The sequence below is a fragment of the Mustela nigripes genome, chromosome 12, assembly GCF_022355385.1.
Source record: "Mustela nigripes isolate SB6536 chromosome 12, MUSNIG.SB6536, whole genome shotgun sequence".
Lineage (NCBI taxonomy): Eukaryota > Metazoa > Chordata > Mammalia > Carnivora > Mustelidae > Mustela > Mustela nigripes.
Genome location: NC_081568.1, coordinates 94,316,405 through 94,335,993, shown reverse-complemented (window position 1 = coordinate 94,335,993; position 19,589 = coordinate 94,316,405). Strand labels below are relative to the sequence as shown.

Below are 19,589 nucleotides of genomic sequence, written 5' to 3'. Positions count from 1 at the left end.
ATCCAAATCAGTGGGCTCAGATGTTCAGCCAGGCTGCACTGGTCTTATTCCAGGCAATTCTGCCTAATTCGTGACAACTGGCTAGCCAGCAGTGCCAGACTTCTAGAAACTAATTCTGACATAAAACCAGAACATAAAACACTTAAAACTTTTTTCAAAAAGTGTTTTTTCATCATCCCTTCCTTGAATTCCACTCCAAATTGTTTACCTAGCTATGGGGACAGAGAATAAATGAGACATTCCCATGCCACAGCACCCACAATCCTCAAGGCAAGGTGAGGAGACTCCAGCTTGGTGTTCCTCTAGCCCAAGTCTAGCCCAAGTCCTCTAGCCCACCAGGGGTGCCCCTCATCGCAGAGCTTCAGCTTCTCTTCCACTACACAGTCAACAGCCCTCCGTGCATTCATTCACTCAAAGATTTCCTGCACACAGGGATGCAGTTGCCATGAGGACAAAGATGAAGCAGACAGGGGCTCCATCTTACGAAGCTAGTGGTCTGGGGAGGGGTGAAGACACTACAATTCAGCAAGCTCAGTGCACTGACAGACCTATGGGTGATGATGGATGTAAGAAGCCCCTGGGTCAGAGCAGGGTGGGGGCAGGGTGCCAAGAGAGGGAGGGAAGGAAGCACAAGACCTTTGAGTGGAAAGAAACCAAGTTCTAGGTACCTTATCTGCCTGGATTATCATAGTTAAATTTTTAGTCAAATTATACCAATGGCAGGGCCACAATGTTAAGTTATGGGGCTGGAACACTTGAAGGCCTCATGCAACCAGCCAGACACTCACTGGGGCCTCACAGACTGCTTTCCCAGGTATTTTTCCTGAAGGAAGAGTCTTGACATGCTAGGCCAGAGAATAAAGAACAGAGCTCAAAGAAGGTTCATTTGGGAGCTCAGTGTTACTTGCAAAAGCACAACCACCCCTATCATCCTACCTTGGTCTGCCCATTTTAAGCAGCACCACCTCCAGTAAGTTTTCCCCACTCACGCTATGCACATTTTCTCCAGTACCCCCGATGCCTTGCTTTCTAACTTACTGTGGCTTTTGGAAGCAACCACCACATCACACACGACCCCCACATCAGTAGATCAGAATCACTCACTTTCTGGTGAGGGAATTTTCTCCCGTCCTTGCAGAATCCTAGAGCAGACATTAAGTCCCGGGAGTTTTATAGAGAGCGGGTTTTATCCTCAGGAGGTTCACTTCCCTCTCCACCTCCAACACTGGGAACTAGCTACCTGACGGGTCTGGAGAAATTACCTTATAAAAATCACAGGATCTGCCTTATAAAACCAGCTAGCCTAGGGAGGCTGAGGTGTTAAAATGAGTTCGCACGGTTCGGAAGTCTCAAATGCTCCTAGATCCAGGGTTACCATGGCCACAGTTCAAGTCCTCAGTTAAAGCAAGAGCCCCATTCTGACACACACCATGCATGATTCCTGCCAGAGACCCAGAGGGTAAGAGAGCTTCTCCTTCAAGTTTCTCAAGTGCTCGTTGAGGGAAAAAAAAAAAAAGGAAAAAGATTAAGGGAGTGTCTGAAACTCTAGCTGGGCCAAAGACATCATTGCTCTAAACTTGGCAAATTTCAAGTCATGAGTAATCAAAAGATATCCTAAAGCAAGGAAAGTCCTATCTTCAAGAGATAGTATCCAAAATGGCTTAACTGGTCAATTCTTACCCAACATACTTTCTCCTGAACTCTGCCCTCACCAACAAAAACACAAAGTTCCTTACCACAGTGACTAAAATACTATTTGTCATAAACATTGCTTCATTATCTAGGGAAAGATTAATCTTTGAAAAAGTAATCTTGATTAGAAAGTTATGAAGCTATAAATAAAGTATTAAGGAAAATATGACCATTCTGGTAGTATTTTGTACCAGCAATTTTAAATTACACAGGCACGATGAATTAACCATAAACATATGGAAACACCAACCTACAAACTCCTCTTCCTTCTCAATATTATTACTTTGGAAGAGAAAACTAAATGATTTTTCTGAGACCACAACTATACTTAGTGAACATACCTGTTACAGCAAATCACTTCACCTGGTACAACTTGCTCCTCTTTCACCTTCAAGGCACAAGGAAAATGCTCTTTCAGGAAAATCCCATCATTAGATTCTGTCCTTCCTTCCCTCCCCCGACCCACCTTCAGTAGGAATCACCTTCTTGCTTGTTCATAGCTCGCTGTGCACATTCAAGTCAACTCCCTCCACGTATGCTCTGTCTCCTTAACCGACTGCATGTTGCTTTAGGCAGGACCAGATTTTTTTACAAATTTCTTCTGCGTATGCTTTCCTTCCCTCTCACCTGCCAACTCCCACAGAGCTTTCCAAGAAGTGAATTAATATCTACGGACCTGACAAAGAGAAACAATGGGCACCTGCACACCAGCTCCGACCCAGCGGAAGAAGGGTTAGAGGCAGCATTGGTGCCAGGCAGGAACCCTACACCTCACCTCCAAGGTCACCTTTGCCAGTACCTAGTCTGGAAATAACATGCTAAGGGAATACTGCGACATCGCAGGACCCTGTGTCCACCCACCCAGCCCTCTAGTATTTCCTCCCCTTCTGTCCTCCCAAAGTACAGGCCAAAAGGCAATGGAAAGAGAGGCACCAGCCCTGTACTTGGATGATACTAGATACTTAGCTCCAGCCTACAAGCTTACATTAAAATGAGCCCCCCCCCCACACCTCAGAAAGCACCACTGTAACAGCCCCGAGTTTTGTTTTTTTTTTTTTAAGATTTTATTTATTTATTTGACAGACAGAGATCACATGTAGGCAGAGAAGCAGGCAGAGAGAGAGGAGGAAGCAGGCTCGCTGCTGAGCAGAGAGCCCAATGCTAGGCTTGATCCCAGGACCCTGGGATCATAACCTGAGCTGAAGGCAGAGGCTTCAGCCCACTGAGCCACCCAGGCACTCCAGGCCTGAGTTTTCTAATACATCCTAGCTGAGTAACTGTTTTACCCACAAATGGAAAGCTATCCCCCCACCAAAAGTCAAATCAGTCTGACTGCCAAAGATTGAAAAAAAAAAAAAAAGTAATGGTAATTCTGTTATATAATCTGCCACTTTTCATCTAAGCCCACAGAGAGAGCAGCACCAATAATTAAATTTACATCCTTAGATGTCCTTAAGTGTCAAAATAAATTCCTAAGAACTGCAGGTAATAGTATCTGAACAACTCCACACAGTGCCCAAGTGATCACAGGATTTTCCTGAGTATAAAGTGAGCACCCCCTGACATTTCTCAGTAGAGCACCTATCATTATGAAATCACACAGTAAACCTGTATTTATCATTTTTTAACAATCTGTGTTTTGGTTTCCCTTTAATTACCACTGACAATCTCTGAAGGGACACGGTGAGGCTCTGACAGAGCCATCTCCACTGGGGGAACTTAGCTGTAAGCAACGTTGACGAGACCTTCACCCTCTCTTTGCAAGAACCAATTGCACTAATTCCACAACTTAGCTTTAACTCCATCCTGAGAGGAGGGTAGACACACAGGAGAGAGAAAGCAAGCAGCTCTCAACATGATGAGTAAAAACACCCTCTGCTCAGAATGATGTAGCTATCCTTCCTCAGTCTCGGCAAAGCTGGGTTCAGAAAACAAAGACTGCCTAAAAACACATACTTGTTTTTTTGTTTTTTTTTTTAACAAATAAGTTCCCCCGTGGAAGGAGGGTATGTAGCAATCATTTAAAACCTCATCTATAGATGAAGGATAAATCTTGTTATGGGAATTAACCTACAAAGGAAAAGCTAGGGGAAATTTAATAGTGCCCACTGCTGAGGGAGAGAGGGACCACGCAAAATAGAACATCATTTGCCCTACACCAAAATTTTATTGACAAAGAAAACATGTTTTGGGCAAATGCCTCCCAGTTTTAATTTTTTCCATTAATAGTACTTGGTTTATTTAGGGGCGCCTGGGTGGCTCAGTGGGTTAAAGCCTCTGCCTTGGGCTCAGGTCATGATCCCCGGGTCTTGGGATCGACACTTGCATTGGGCTGTCTGCTCAGCAGGGAGCCTGCTTCCCTTCCTCTCTCTGCCTGCCTCTCTGTCTACTTGTAATTTCTGTCTGTCAAATAAATAAATAAAATCTTTAAAAAAAAAAATAGTACTTGGTTTATTTAAAAGGTGTCCTTAAATTCTTGGCCTTCACAGGTCTCCTACAGCAGAAATGAACTGAAAACTGCCAGTGGACATTTTGCTTGGGGTTCAAATGAAATGCCCCACATGTGAAGGAGTCCTGGGCATCCCTGAAGGTGTCCTTAGGGCAAAGGAGAGTGACTGTCACACCTGCAGGAGGAGCCCCAGAGCTACCACATGGCCAGAGTACAGGTTGAGTTGTGAGAGTTCCCTCTCCCCTGACTCACCTGGGCCCTGAGAAAACCTAGCAGGTCTGGGCCCAGACCATGCCTGTGCAGATGTTGAGAATTAACCCCAATAATTCCTTGTGCCACCAGCATCTACCTTCAGAAGCTGCTCTATTACCCCCAACACTAGAGGGAAAAGAGGCTTGCCCCAGTATCCCATTTATTCTGGGCCTTCATAATGCTTTTGCAGGCTCATCGAGATACCCAATCACCCTTGAAAATGACATCTCTGTAGAACTTCACACTCCGAGTTCCAACAACAGACTTTCAAACAAATTTATAAAACCACCCTGATTGCTTAAGCTAGAGATATTAGCTTAAGCTAGAGATACTAAGAGATATTAGCCTCTGGTCTTAAAACATAAAATAAATACAAGTCAACACATTGGTCCAAAACAAAGTTCTCTTTATTGTCATTTAACTTCATAAACTGTAGTCTACTGCAGAGGCTGGGCAGCTAGGAGCTAGAACAGCGCAGGAGAGCCCCAGTTGCCGGCTAGAGCGGACACCATACAAATCTTCCAAATTGAAGAATCTTTTAAAAATAAAAATTGTTGGTCTAGACATGAGAATGATAGACTGGTGACATGCCATGTGGCCCAGAGAGATTAATTCTGGGCGGTAAGAAAATTTCAAACCCAAGCCTTTTCTGTCTAGAGCCTACAGTAAAATAAAAAGCAGATTCTGCCACTGATGAAGGATTTGCAGACGGCTCTAAAGGAAAAGACCCAATTTGGTAGTCAGAGTCCCCAGGAGCTAATACTAAAAGACCATACCATCCTTTATAGTTTCACCTACAACAATCACTTCTTTTTTAGTTTTTGTTTGAGAGAAACAAAGAGAGAGGATACTAGCAGGGGGAGGGGCAGAGGGAGAGAGAGAGAATCCCAGGCACACTCCTGTTCAACACAGAGCCCTAAGTGGGACTTAATCCCACAATTCTGGGATCAGGACCAGAGCTAAAAATCAAAAGTTGAAAGCTTAACCGACTGAACTACTCAGATGCCCCCGAACAATCACTTCTGATGCACACAACAGTATGCTAAAGCATCAAACGAAATGCAAAACTGACCCTGTTATCCAGAGTTCAACTCCTCTGCAGGGGTTGGGAGTTAAGAGATAGTACCCTCTCTTTCTTTGGAAGACTGACAGAAACATACCAAGTAATTCTAAAAGATGAATAAAAATGGAACATGAAACTTTTTTTTCCTATATGTTTAAGTCAGCATAATCTGGAAGGAAGAATCTATGAGTAAATGTCTTTGTCAGAATTCCTTTCAAGAATATATTCCTATCCACAAATCAGAAAACACAGGGACCAAGTCTGTCAAAGGAAAGATGTGAATAAATAGTTCTAGAACAAATTATACACTGATAAGAACTTTAAAATTCCAATGTTTCTGTAGTAAGAGAGAAACAAAAAATTGGAGCAGCAAAGGACCTCTTGTTTCAACCCATGTGAAAATCCCAGAGGCTGTAATCCACCTAATAAGAAGTCAAGACAAGAGTTGAGGCTCCCAACCCGTCCGCCAATACTCAGCCACTACTCATAAAATTACCAGAATTCCTGCAACTCATTTCCACTGACAGCAGCATTTTCTTAAGCACCAGTGAGTACAGCCCAGTATCACGGTTAATGTTTTAAAGCTGGTTATCAATATTTCACCAGAAATAAAAATAATTCCTTTCAACATGTGGCTAATAACGGCTTACTGCTACAAGTGTGATTGTGATGATCAAATGCAATTTCCCAAAGCCAACCAGAAAATAAAAATTGGTTTATAGTTTAAAATCCTCACTTGTAGAAACTCACTCAGCCCATTAACTAATGACCTGAAACTCCAGATCAGAGCTTTAAATCTTAGCCGTGACCTTAAGTTCTACAGACAGACTCTTCAACCAAACTCTTCACGCCAAAGGCACAGAGACCTATCTGCTAAGTATGTCTTTTCATTAATGATTATTCGTTTATTCTTGTCACATCATCTAAGGTTCTGTGCTAGGCTCTTGGATACAGAGAGATCAAGAGTCTGGGACCTTAAGGAATGCAGGGTATATAATGTTAAGAAGGTCACTTAGCTACAGCTACAGCATGGTAGTGTGGACCAACTGAATTATTAAATTTTAAAGAACTTTGGTAAAAGTTCAATGAATAAATGCATGTAGAGCCCTCCGAATGATGCCTTGACACATACTATGCCTCAAATGCAATTTTGTGCAATATATGATTGTCCACTAAACCCCATGCACTATTCTTGGAGCAGGGATTTGACTTGATAGGATGCTGTTCCCACTCAGAGGAGCTTACAATCTAGTGGAGGAGAGACATTAATTATCAATAATACCACATTTGATTTGAGAAATCAAATAAAGCATCAGAAAAGGCTATGCAACCTGTAAAGTCCTGTACAAATGTTAACAGTAAAGACAAGATCTGGCATAACCCAGGAACAAAGAAATGCAGCACAACCCTTAGAAAAAGAACTTCTGCTATCTTCCACCTTTTAATTTAAGTACAGTTGAGGCACATGCTACATTAGTCTCAGGTATACAACACAGTGAGCGATCTTCAACTCTTAAAGTTAAAAAAGATATCTACTTTCATGAACAGTGCAGGCACTTTTATCCTCACCCTCTACCTCCTCTTACACACTTTTACATCTTCAATGGTTTTCAAAGATGATTGATGCCCAAAGTGAAAGCCCTAAAGCATGACAAGATGTCAAATTGTTTAAAAAAAAAAGGTAAAGGAAAAAAGTACCTTGTTCACAGAATAGTAAGGCAGGAAAACCACACCAGGACATTACAGGGGGGAAGAGAAAACAGAAAGTGAGAACAAAAAGAGTTTCTGAGTTTTTGATGAATCACGCAATTTCATAACCAAAAAAGGCTTTTCCCAAAAACATTCTATTCAATTGAAAGTTTACTACAATCTTTCAACTAATGTAGTTTGTTATGTTCTTTTTAAAATTCCGACAGCCACACTTCACAAGGGGAATAAAGAAAAAATGCCAAAATGTCAAATTGCTTCTCTCCAGGTATAACTCCTCCCAAGCTGGTCTTATTCCCCAATTTTAAAGCTGTTACCCTCAGCTTGCTCCAAGTGGAAATGTTCCAATTTCCTCCTGAAAATAAGTGATGTTGACTTTTTAATAAAATTAAGAGAGTTCCAACTTGTAATTTCCATTTTATCTCTTCTTCAAATAGTGATTTTTGCACTATGTCTAAAAGCCATCCATCACCGCAGATTAAAAGTAGTCCTAAAATGTTTTAGAACCACTCTGACCCTATTTTTCTTACTAGCCAGCAGTCAACAGCTTATGAGGATAACTTACTCAAAGTATTTAGAAAAAAACACCAAGAAATTCCAAAGACATTAAGTGGTACAATAAATTTACAAAAGTAGTATTTCAAATAATAGATATGTAAGTTAAACGACCGATACACAGAGCAAAGAGAAGGCAGTCTTTCCTGATTTGACTGTAGCTTTCTGATGCTCACACAATAATCTTTAAACTAAAGCCGCACCAACTTAACCCTGAGCTTCTACTCGCTAGTCACAAGAGAGCCACAAAAATGAAAGGACAGCCTTTTCTTGCGTCTTCCTCACAGGTACTCTACTCATGTAAGAGGAGTATGAAGTGTTCTTTTGGTCAAACTTTTTTTTTTTTTTTAAGATTTTATTTATTTATTTGACAGAGAGATCACAGTAGGAGAGAGGAAGGGAAGAGATCACAGAGAGAGAGGAAGGGAAGCAGGCCCCCTGCTGAGCAGAGAGCCCGATGTGGGACTCGATCCCAGGACCCTGAGATCATGACCTGGGCCGAAGGCAGCGGCTTAACCCACTGAGCCACCCAGGCGCCCTTGGTCAAACTTTTTAAGGATGACTTCTCTCCAAACAAGCAAATCTCAGGCTGCCCTTCTGTGTGGAGCAACTCTCCCCTCCTCCCTTGGCTGCACCTGAGGGAGAATCCCCACAGCTGCCCTCTTAAAACAAGCCTGAGGGGATGATGACTTCAAATAAGCCTCAAACCATATCAATTAAGCTTCAGAGGATTTCAGCTAAGCATTCCAGCTAAAGCTAAAGGAGTAACAAAGCAGATTTTCTGAGTTTATGTTACATGTGTAGGAGCTAGACACCATAACATATTTATTCATTTAAAAAAAGCTGTTTGTGAAAATAATCCTTGAACCTTTATATACAAAATAGATTTCATCACCACTGCATCCTATTTCAACACCTTAATGTAGCTTAGGTAGCAATGACTGCCCCAGGAAGCAATTTTAAATTTGTAACTTCTGTAATCGAAGTCCCAATGACATATACAGTGACCTAAGATTTTAACCAATTCTAACCCAATTTTATTTTCCTTCCACCAATGATGCACTGGAGCCGTTCCTACTGGGCAAAAGGTATACCCATCTCTGCCTAAAGGAATGCCTAAAAACAAATGTCAATACCAGAAGTCAGGGATATGATGGTATTATTTTCAAAACCAGCAGAGAAAGGCACAAAATCATGAGCCAGGAGTACACACCTACCTTTTCAGCTTATTAAAAATGAACTGACCAAGTTCTAAGGCAGAGGCCAAGAGACCCACACCTGACATGAGTTTATTAATGTATATTCTACTACCTGAACTAAACAAGCTGCACCTGTGAGCTTGCCCGCCCCTGAAAACAGCACTAAATTACAAATTCAAGAATAATAAAATTAAATTTTCATTTTCCACATGATAGCGTATAAAATTAGTTAAGAAAAGAAAGCCGATTTGTCAGTATTTCCACTCGCCCTCCCACATCCCTACCTCCCCCCGGCCCCCAATATCAGTACAAACCATTTGGGCTGAAAGGTTCAGTGGAAATAAGTACCATAATCAAAATTATATCGACTGTGTCCAAGAAAGGAATTGATGGGCTGGCAAAAGAGTACAAGCTTAGGGTACAAATTCATAGGCTGTCTCACAGACACATGTGAGACAGTTGTGAATTCAAATCATTAAATAAGCCGTGAATGCTCTTCATTAAGAGAAATGGGAAGGTCCACCAGAAACTGCACAGGAATTCTATACATTGAAGTGTGACTCCATTGTATGTGTGCCGCTGACCACGGTCCTGAACCAACATTTCGCCTTCCGGGGAACGGTTTCTCGCCTATCTATCCTTCCCAGGGATTATGAACACAGTGAGAGTGTGCACAGAGAGGGAAAGAGACAAGTATACAGAAGATTCCGAGGACAAGACTTCTGCTGAATTTTTATGCTTTAATCCAAAACAACAGTACCAGATTAAAAAAAAAATCAGACAAAATATTGGAAACATAAGAGAACAAGAATCTCTGAATTGAACAATGCAAAGTTATGTAAATAGTGACCTGAACAGGCTTGTAGGGCAGTGCATGAGGTTGGTGAGAGGGAAACAAACCGCAGTCCCTGCACCAGCATGAGTTATAAGGTAAGTGCTCCGAGATTATTTTTATTTTTGCCTTAAAGGATGACATGCTTACACTGACCCCAAAGGGTCAAAACAAAAGGGGGTGGGGTCAGCACAATATACATACAGGAATTCTTGCACTTTTAAAAGTACTATCACACTTCTGAAAGATTTCCTTTCTGCGAAACTGGGGTGACCCCTTGAACACCTGCCTTCTCTGTCCCACCTGACCCTAATGCTTATGTGAACCAAAGATGGCTTCCAGAAAATCATTTAATGTGTCTTGTCACTCTCTTCTGAGTCTCCAAATCATTAGCCACAATGTTTAAGCTCATGGTCATCTCACCAGCCTCTCCACCAGGCTGATGTGCTGCCTTCTGACTAAATCCCTGGGCACAGCAAGTAATTTACATATGCATAGAGTCTCCTAGGATATTATTTAATAAATGACCACTAAGAGGAGGTTCCATGAGTAAAAGAGAGATAGTATCTTTATAGAAGGGTTAATGAACCATACACCATAAAGTTTTCCTGTTAGTACATTATAAGAGATGCTCTATGAAATTAAAAGTGATAACTATGTTACGTATCTACCTACTCATGAATGAAAGGGCCTGCCAATAAAACATGCTGGTAGCATAATTCACCAGAGAAAGGAACTCTAGGCTTCTAATTATTCCTGGCGATGGCGTGCACAGTGTGCATAAACCAGCTCTTCCATACTCGGTAGTAAGAACAAATGCCATTATGGAACACATACTATGTGCCAGGCATCATGCTGGGGACTCTAGAAAACATCTCATTAAGTCTCAGGACAACCCTCTGCAATAAACATTGTCATGCCCAGTTTACAGATGAGGAAACAGTTTCATCATTAAAAACCTTTCCAAGTCACACAACCCATTACTGGCTGAACGAGTGTCATTAGTCTGAACCCTCAGACACTACGGACCCTAGAGCAGAGGAAAAACTGGCCTGGCTGCTAGACCTGATGGGAGGAAAGAGAGGAGCACAAGACCTTTCCAGACAACACTACAGACTGTGATAATGTGATTATAAATGGCACGGGGTTTCTTCCATCTAAAAAGTGTAATCATCTTTTCTAAGATAGAAATGTGCATGCATACACATACACCACACTCAATTTTCTCTAGTGTCAGGCCACCTGGTTATCGATCCTCCTCATTGTGATAAATTTTCTTTTTTTTTTTTAAAGATTTTATTCACTTATTTGCCAGAGAGAGAGTGAGCACAAACAGAGGAGCAGTAGGCAGGACCCTGGGATCATGACCTGAGCCGAAGGCAGACGCTTAACGGACTGAGCCACCCAGGTGTCCCTGTGAGAAACTTTGTAACAAGCTCTTTCTACATGTTGTCATCTTTGCACCCCACATTATAGTTCTTCTATCCCCTTCCTCAAAGGGACAAACTGGGAAACAACTGGATTCATTCATACGTTGTGTAGATAACATAGCTTGGTCATTGACTAAAACAGTGGCAAAATATAAATACTTGACTTTTCCCTAAAATACCTCAGACCAGAGGTGGAAAGGGCAAAATCCTTAGTTCTCTGATGCTGACCCTTCCTTCTCCAGAAAAATACAAGAAAACAAGCTAGACTCTCATAACGTGTATTAGCTCACAAACACCACACTTCCCACCAACAGGGAAGCTCATACAATCTCAGGGCAATTTCACCGTGTATTCACCTTGGGTAAATGTTTTCCTACAATTTACTGTGGAAATGAACGACTGCAAGCCCCTCTTCTCAGTCACCATTCCCATGAAAAGTTTTTCCTCCAAGAAAATAATGGGCTTAAGGCTTTCATCACAGTGAAAAGGAGCACTGATAATCACAATACGATAATCTCTGGAAGAGAGCTAAATTCTTTTTCTAGGATATTTCCCATGTGTTTACCTAGAGAACCTGAACTACCAGGAATGAGCCCTGTTCCAGGTACACACCATTTATCAAGATGCCTTCTTCTAGGTCATCAGCTCCAACCCTGGAACATTTAAACAGGCTACATGAGCAGCTCCCAAGAGCTAGGCTTTCAGGCTTCCCACCTTCCGAAAACACAAATCTTATCCCACTTTCTTGATTCAGTCCTTCAATGGCTCCCAGTACCCTTGTAATGAAGTCCACAAGGTTCTGGACGACCCGCTACATCTCTATCAAGCATCATCAGGAGGGATGCCATGCTCCCTCCTCCATGCCAAATGACCCACAGACCTACCATATTCTCTCTGGCGTCACAGCCTCCTGCTCTCTGCATCGCTCTGACCCTTTCCCTCCTCCCAGCTATTTCGAACTCATACATTAGGTCTCAGCTCAAATATCGCCACCTCAGTAAGGCAATGCTCACCTCCACATTAAATGAGTTATATGATACAGACACACTCCCTCACAGTCTGCTCCTCTGTACCCATTTACCACCTGGGAAACCAATAATAATTGGGAAACCATAATAATTGTATGTTTAGGGACTATCTCACCCCAACTACACTAGAAGCTCCGTGAGCTCCAAGCTATCTCTGTCTCATCCACTCTAGACCCTTAAAGCTGAGGCCAATGCTTTGTAAGAATCTCATGCAATACATACTGCTTGACTGATTCTTTAAACTCATGGCTTTCTTGCTGAAATTTCTTGCTGTTAAATGCACCAAGATTTATACACTACTTTTGTTCAAATTATGTAGCTGCTGTGATTAATAAAATACAAACCCAAAAAGCTTTACTGAAGGGGACAGGGTGCCTCAGTCAGTAAAGCGGCTGCCTTTGGTTCAGGTCATGAGCTTGGGGTCCTGGGATAGAGCCCTGAGCCAGGCTTCATGCTCAGCAGTAAGTCAACTTCTCCCTCTCCCTCTGTTCCCCAACTCTGCCCCGCCCCATGCTCACTGGTGCACGCAAGCGTGCTCTCTCTCAAAAAATAAAATCTTAAAGGGGGGGGGCGCTTTACTGAATCCATGGTTGTTTTTGCTATTTATTTGCTTAAGTAATCAACACTAGAAATTTATCTGCTGCCTCACTATCACATGGCACACGCCAAGTATTACTAAAAGCAGTACTCAAACTCAAACACTAATTAATAGAACAGTTCAGAGACGTCCCATTACTGTGCTTACTTAACACAGGAAACTTTCCGAACGTATGTCAACAAAACAAGTCCTTCAGTGTTGCAGAGTATAAGTGAGCTGCTTTATATGGAGTTGAAAAGCCTTTCAACCACTAAGCCTTTTTTTCAGCCATTCTAAGAATCCTTCAAAGTTTCAAGTTCTAATATATACAGTGAAAAGCAGATTTAATACACAAGTCCTTTCAAAGGTATTTTGAATAGAACCTCAGTGATTTGGTTTTACCTGGATCTTGGGACGCCTGGGTGGCTCAGTCGGTTGAGTGTTGGACTCTTGATTTCCACTCAAGTCATGATCTCAGGAATGTGAGATCCAGCCCCACATCAGACTCTGTGCTGGGCATGGAGCTTGCATGAAAGTATCTCCCTGTCCCTCTGCTCTGTTCCCTCCTTCTCCCTTTCTCTTAAAAAAAGAAAAAAGAAAAAAGAAAAACCTGGATCCATGAGATATTTTTGATAAGAGATCTAGAGGTCTGAGCATAACTCCCAACAGACAAAAACAAATGGATACACATACAGTCACCCTTCAATCAAATGCACAATGATTTTCAAAGATGCCATTTTTTCCTTATTCATTCAACATATATTTACTGCGTCCCTACTAATGTATTAGACATACTGTGCTAGGCATACAAAGCAAAATCCCTGCCATCGAGGAGTTCAGTGAAGCAGCAAAATAGCACCTGAATATTTCACTAGTGTCCTCCACAGTTGCTTTGAGAAATGACAGAGCGGAGTGCCCAGAAGTCTGAGACATGTGATCAGAGAACAGTCCTCCAATCTAGATCACAATAGACTAATAGAGCCCACTACCTCTCAAAACTCACAGACTCCAAATGCAAAGGCTTCAGAAAGCAGCAGAGGGAGTCAGGTGCAGTTTATTAAACAAAATGACATGAGCCATCTCTAACTCTCCAGTGTTTCAAGTACAAAAGAACTACAGTCGCTGCCTTGTCAAACCATTGTTTTAAGCACCAAAAGCATAAAGGGCCTGTAACACTTAGTAAGTCACACACATACTGAAAGTAAGATAAAACACAAAATACTGTAAGACACTACTAGATAGTCAAATCAGCTTGCACAAGGTTGCCAAAAAAATTAGCACCACAATTATATACTACGTATTTGAATTTTGCTGTTTTTTAACAAGTTACAGAGTATGTTACTGTAAAAAGAAAAAAACACACTTTGGAAAGCAATGACTCTCCCAAGCTAGACATAACAATTTCAAAAACTAAATGAGCCTTTTCCCATTTTATGGGTTGCACTTAAGCCTTTTAATGCTTTATACTCAGGGCCTTGCTGGAGCATAACTAACATTACACTAACTTTGCCCTGCCATAACACAACCTGATACAAATAAAATCTGTTTCCCAGCTTACGCTAATAAAATCAGAATAACCTGAACAGACACAGCCTCAGGTTCTCTCAAAGCAGCAGATTATCTATGTATAAATAAAAATAACAAGCCAGCCCAAGTTCGTAATTTCATGTCACAAAATTTTCATCACAAGTTAACCTGAAAAATTAATATTTACTTAGCACTTAATACTCTATGTTAGATACTGTGCTAGGATTAAATTAAATGGCATGTATAAAATGCCTAACTCTATCATTATTATTCCCATTTAATGGTGCAAAAACCAGGGCTTACATGAGTTGAGTGGTCCACAATCCCACATCTAATGTGACAGCATTGGGACGCAAACCCAGGCCTTCCCACTAAACTTAGTGTTTGTAACCTAACTGAACCCTCTGGGACGGTGTTTGTATCTATGAGCATTTTCATAGGAACAGATGGAGAGCTTACATTAGATTCTCAAAGAAGCTCATGATCCCCACATAAGTTAAAAAAATCACTGCACCATATGATCACCTGTAGGGGAATAAAAAAAACAAAACAAGAAACGCCACACACTGGACTTCAAGGCCTTTTACCGAGACTACCACTTCTGTACCTCCTAAGGAGGTTAAAAACTCCACAGTTACAGTTGCACTTTAAAATCCTCAGAGCAAGTCAAGATTTCCACTCCTGGATAATTTCCAGCAACCCCTGACACAGAGTAAGTTACACAATAAATTGTAATACTGTATCAGTTTACATCCAGTTCTGAGATTTCACAAATACTGACCAAATTTATTTAGTCATTGCACTTTTCAAAATATGTTTCCATCAACGAAGCCTCACTGCATTGCCTGTGAAATAAGCTATCATTATATCCACTTCCGAGAAAGTCAAACACTGTCACCCTAAGGCCAGGCAATAAATCAGCTATGTAATCAGGATCCAAAGTGAGAAGTTACCTACATCCCCCCACCTCCAAGATACGCGAGACCATGTCCTTTACCCCAGAGCACCCTCTCCTAGCTACCCAGAAAACATTAGGCATCTTTTCTACTAATGACAACATTAAATGAGATCCAGTAGTAAATCAATGAGTTAGGGCATACCCCTAGCTGCCCTATGACAAGTGTGCTCCTCTTAAAGCTGAGGCAGATATCACAGGGAAAATACCTGGCACATGCCTGGCATCTTCAAAATGAGACAGAGCCACTGAGGGACCCTGACAGCCCTGTGATAGGTATGGCACTCAGCTTAACTCCCAGCATCCTGTCCCTAGGATCAATCTTAATGATTCAGCCATCCTAAATTCCTGAGCAGCAAAAACAAACAAACAAAAACAAAACCAAACCCACATTTATGTGTTAATTAATTATCTTGAAGTTAATTGGTTCAAATCCCTCATTCTACAGATAAAACTGAAAGAGGAATGCAACAATTCACCCAAGGCCTCACAACTCAAGAGCAGAGAGACAGTTCTAGAAAGCAGGTCTCCAGACACCTGTCCAGGATCCTTACATTCCTTCTGAGCATAGAGAAATCAGTCAGGGATACTGGCAGAAGGCTGGCCATTGACGTGACATCGAGGACTTCACTCTCCCCCCTTGTGCCAGATTCACTCTTTGCGTCCAGACTGAGATCCCTGGGGCCCAATGTCAGGACACTGACCTCAACTTGCATATTCTGAGAGTCAAGGACAATTGCTTATTAAAGCTAACCCCACAAGAGAGAAGAAAAATAGGATTCTGTCACTGAAGAATTAACTTCACAAGGAGTCTATGTTAGGATGATGTTTTATTTATAATCATGCCTGAGCAAGATGACTTCTTCACAACCACAGTCCCAAGCAAACAATCTTAAAGATAATGAAGAGCACCATGCTTTCTAAGCGTGCGCCAAAGGCCGAAAAAACAAACAACAAAAAAACAAACAAAAAACGAAAAACAAGGAAAGCAGTGGAGAGGACACCAAAGTCATATGCTCAACGTGTCGGGGGCGCAACCGACAAGTTTTGGAAGAACATTCTTCCAACAAACCAGGATGGACACAGTCCCCCTCCCCGCCCTCGCAGAAAATGGGAGGTTCCCTATCCAGTTTGGCAACCCGCGCGCATCTGGACACCCGGGAACAACCCGAATGGGCGCTGCAGGCGGACGGAAAGCAGAGAGTGCCCCTCTCACAGGAAACCGACGCTGCGCGGACCAGCCAAAACCACCCGCAGGAGATCCCGCGGGCCGGCGTCCCTGACAGCATCCGCGCAACTCCGCGGCACGGCCCGCACTCGTCTGCCAGGACCCACACACAGTCTCTTCCCCTCACCACACTCCCCTCCGCCCGAAAGCTGAGGCGGGAAGCAACGCCCGCTTCGGAAAATGAGCTCTTAGTTACGGGGACAAGCTAGGCGTCCAGATCACACCCGTACCCAGACCCATCGTAGCAGATACGGACAGTGAGTTCGCGGCTTTGACATCTTGGAAAGCACACTCTCAGAGAGCGCCTGAAGACACACAAGCGGAGGTAACAGTCACGGGTAGTCAATAGACCATCGAGAGGCTCCTAACTGCCATCACCCCGGCCTCCGGGCAGAGCACCTGGGTTCCCTCCCTGTCCCCATGCCCCGGGTGCGCCCTGCCACTAGCCCCGCGCGGGGCGCAGAGCTGAGGTCTTCCGATAGCCGGGACCCGGCGGGGAGCGGGGGAAGGGGGAACTCACCTCCTCGTCCTGCTCTTCCTGGGACGCGCTGCTGCCCCGGGGTAGCGCGGTTCCTCCGGAGAGCTGCGGCGGCGGCGCACAGACTCCAAGCTCAAGCACCACGCGCGCGGGAGCCCACGCGGCCGGCGGCCGGGCTCTCACGGCGCCGCCCGGCGGCAGCGGCGGCGGCGGCGGCTGCTCGCGGGAGAAGCCGCCGGGCTCCCCTTCCTCCGACAGAGTTTCTGAACCCGAGGAGGACTCGGCCGAGGAAGCGCCTGGAGAGGACGCGGCGGCCACCGCAGGGGCGGGAGCTCCGGGGCCGTGGCCGCTGCAGCCGCGAAGCACCGGCTCCGGCGCCTCCGAAACTTTCTCCCCCATTTCCCTCTCGGGCCCAAAGTACGGCCCGGGGGGCGGCGGGGACGCGGCGCGCACTCAGCGTCTCCAGGGAAAGCAGCGGGCTGCGCGGCTCCGGGTCGCTCTCGCTGACGCTCCCGGGCTGCGGGGAGCCCCGCCGGCGACTACATGGCCGCGGCACGGCAGCCGGAGACCGCCGCCAACTTACCAGCCGCCCAGACTTGGCGGACGACGGGGGCTGCCGCGCGCGGGGACAGGCCAGCTCGAGTCCGCGCTCTACGTTCCACAACCCGTGCGCGCCGCGCCCGCGCCACCGGGACTGCGGCTTCGCCAGCAAAACCTGCCTCCGGGCAGGAGCGGGGCCGGCGGAGGAGACGGGCAGTCCGGGGAACCAATGGCGGGCCAGGCGCGCCGGTGGGCGGAGGCTGCGGCGCCCCCGGCCGCACGGGCGTCAGGTAGGGGAGGCGGGGCCGAGGCTCGGACTACGGGATCCCGCCCGAGCGCTTGGGGCCCAGGGGACTCCGGAGAGGAGGAGGGGGGACCCTGGAGGGTGGGAGTGGAATCAGGCATCCGAGCCAAAACCTGGCACTGCGAACTTGGAATGCCTTGGAGAGATGGCTGAGGGGGCGGCGAGACCTTGGAGAAGAACTGGACTTTGTTTGGAAAAAGTAAAATCGAGGAAACTGACCAGAAGAAAAAGTAGTAGGGCTTTAAGAGTAAAAAGAAACACAGTCACGCACCCACATGCCTGCTGGAGCAGAAAGAGGGAAACTGTCCCAAACTGAATCGATCTAAACCGACCTATTAACCAATCTGGGATTCTCCGTTTAAACTCCTTGGGCCTCAGTTTCCTCAGCTGGAAATGGAGATATTAATATTTGTCTTGTCAAGCTATAAGCAGAACATTATCTATCAATTATATATATATATATATATATATATATATATATATATACATATTTTTTTCCAATGACAATTTTCCTTATTTCTGTGTATAAACTAAAAGTTTAAGCCAACGACTTGTACCTTTGAAAGAGAAGAAAATAACAAACAATGCCCCTATATTTAATTGGGAACAAGAATGTGCCCAGTACTGTGCCCAGGCCTAAACAAAGTTGAATTAGAAAGGACTCTGTGGCCTTAACCATTGCCTGTCTCTCCACATCAGCTAAGTAGAGCATGAAAAGAGTTTACATTTCCAGTTTAGTTTTTCCTATCCCTGGATTATAAGCCAGCAGGAAGCAAGACCAAGTGCTTCATTTTCCTTACCCCTAAGAATTAGGAGAAAAAATTTTCACCAAAGGCACAAGACTCACCTTACTGTCCTCCCCTGGACTGGAAAATGCACCTTCTGGGTGACTAAGTGACTTACATTTCTTGGAAGCCAGCACTGGGTCTAGCAGTGGAAAATAAATGATTCCTCACTTGCTTTCAGCTCCAGCCCTGTTCTGAGATCTGGCACTGTGACCTGGGGTATAAATTCAACCTGATTAAATTCCATAGACACTGACTGAGTTGTGTGCCAGGTGCTTGCAGGGGATACAAAGATGAATAAGGCAGGTCCCCTGCCCTTGAGGAGCTTATGGTCAGACAAGAGATTGATGCTGCATAATATAGCTCCATTATTAATTTTTTAAAGCTGTGGTCGTGCTACAAGAACAATGTGTCATGGAAGAATGGGGGAGAGTTACAGAAAAACAGTTAACAGGTCCTCAAGAATCTTAGATTTCTCTTTATCAGAACAGTTTTGCCAAAGGTCCTTAAGAACTAAAGGACTGGAGTTGAAAGCCCCTTCAGCTAATGAGCGCTTTTATGCTATCACAGTATTTACAAGTACTACATCACACAAAGTGCTTCATTATACTGGACAGCAAGCTTTGTCCTGATCAGTTTCCTCCCCCCAGGATGAAGGGGAAGGAAATATGGCATGAACCTATTGCCATAGACAGCCATATACTGCAAAGCGGGCTCTGGCTGTCAGGCATATATTGTGACACTTCAGGATTATCTGTGGGGATGTGAATACCTGCTGAGGCAAAAGGACAATTCTAGTGCCTTGACTAAGTTGTGACAGCAAGGCTGAAGCGAGAGCACAGTGGGGTGGTCAGAATGCAGTCCTGGACCTCACAATTGCTTTTTTAGTCAGGAGTACTGGTCTTTATCTGAACCCCTATGTGGCTGATTTGGCAGAGCCAAAGTGAAATCAGGACTTAAGCAAACCATTCACATGAAAGAAAAGGAG

General features: G+C 44.1%; 1 protein-coding gene across 4 annotated transcripts in view; it reads right to left on the bottom strand.

Moving 5' to 3' along the window:
* Positions 1–17,692, bottom strand: part of MAST4 (microtubule associated serine/threonine kinase family member 4) — a 554,271-nt gene extending 536,579 nt beyond the window's left edge. For all 4 annotated transcript variants that reach the window (XM_059417990.1, XM_059417992.1, XM_059417991.1 and 1 more), the window contains exon 1: positions 17,015–17,692. In XM_059417990.1, the coding sequence (XP_059273973.1) occupies positions 17,015–17,371 (357 nt within the window). In that variant the 5' untranslated portion in view covers positions 17,372–17,692. The remainder of the gene's footprint in view (positions 1–17,014) is intronic.
* Between the last annotated feature and the right edge of the window lie 1,897 nt (positions 17,693–19,589).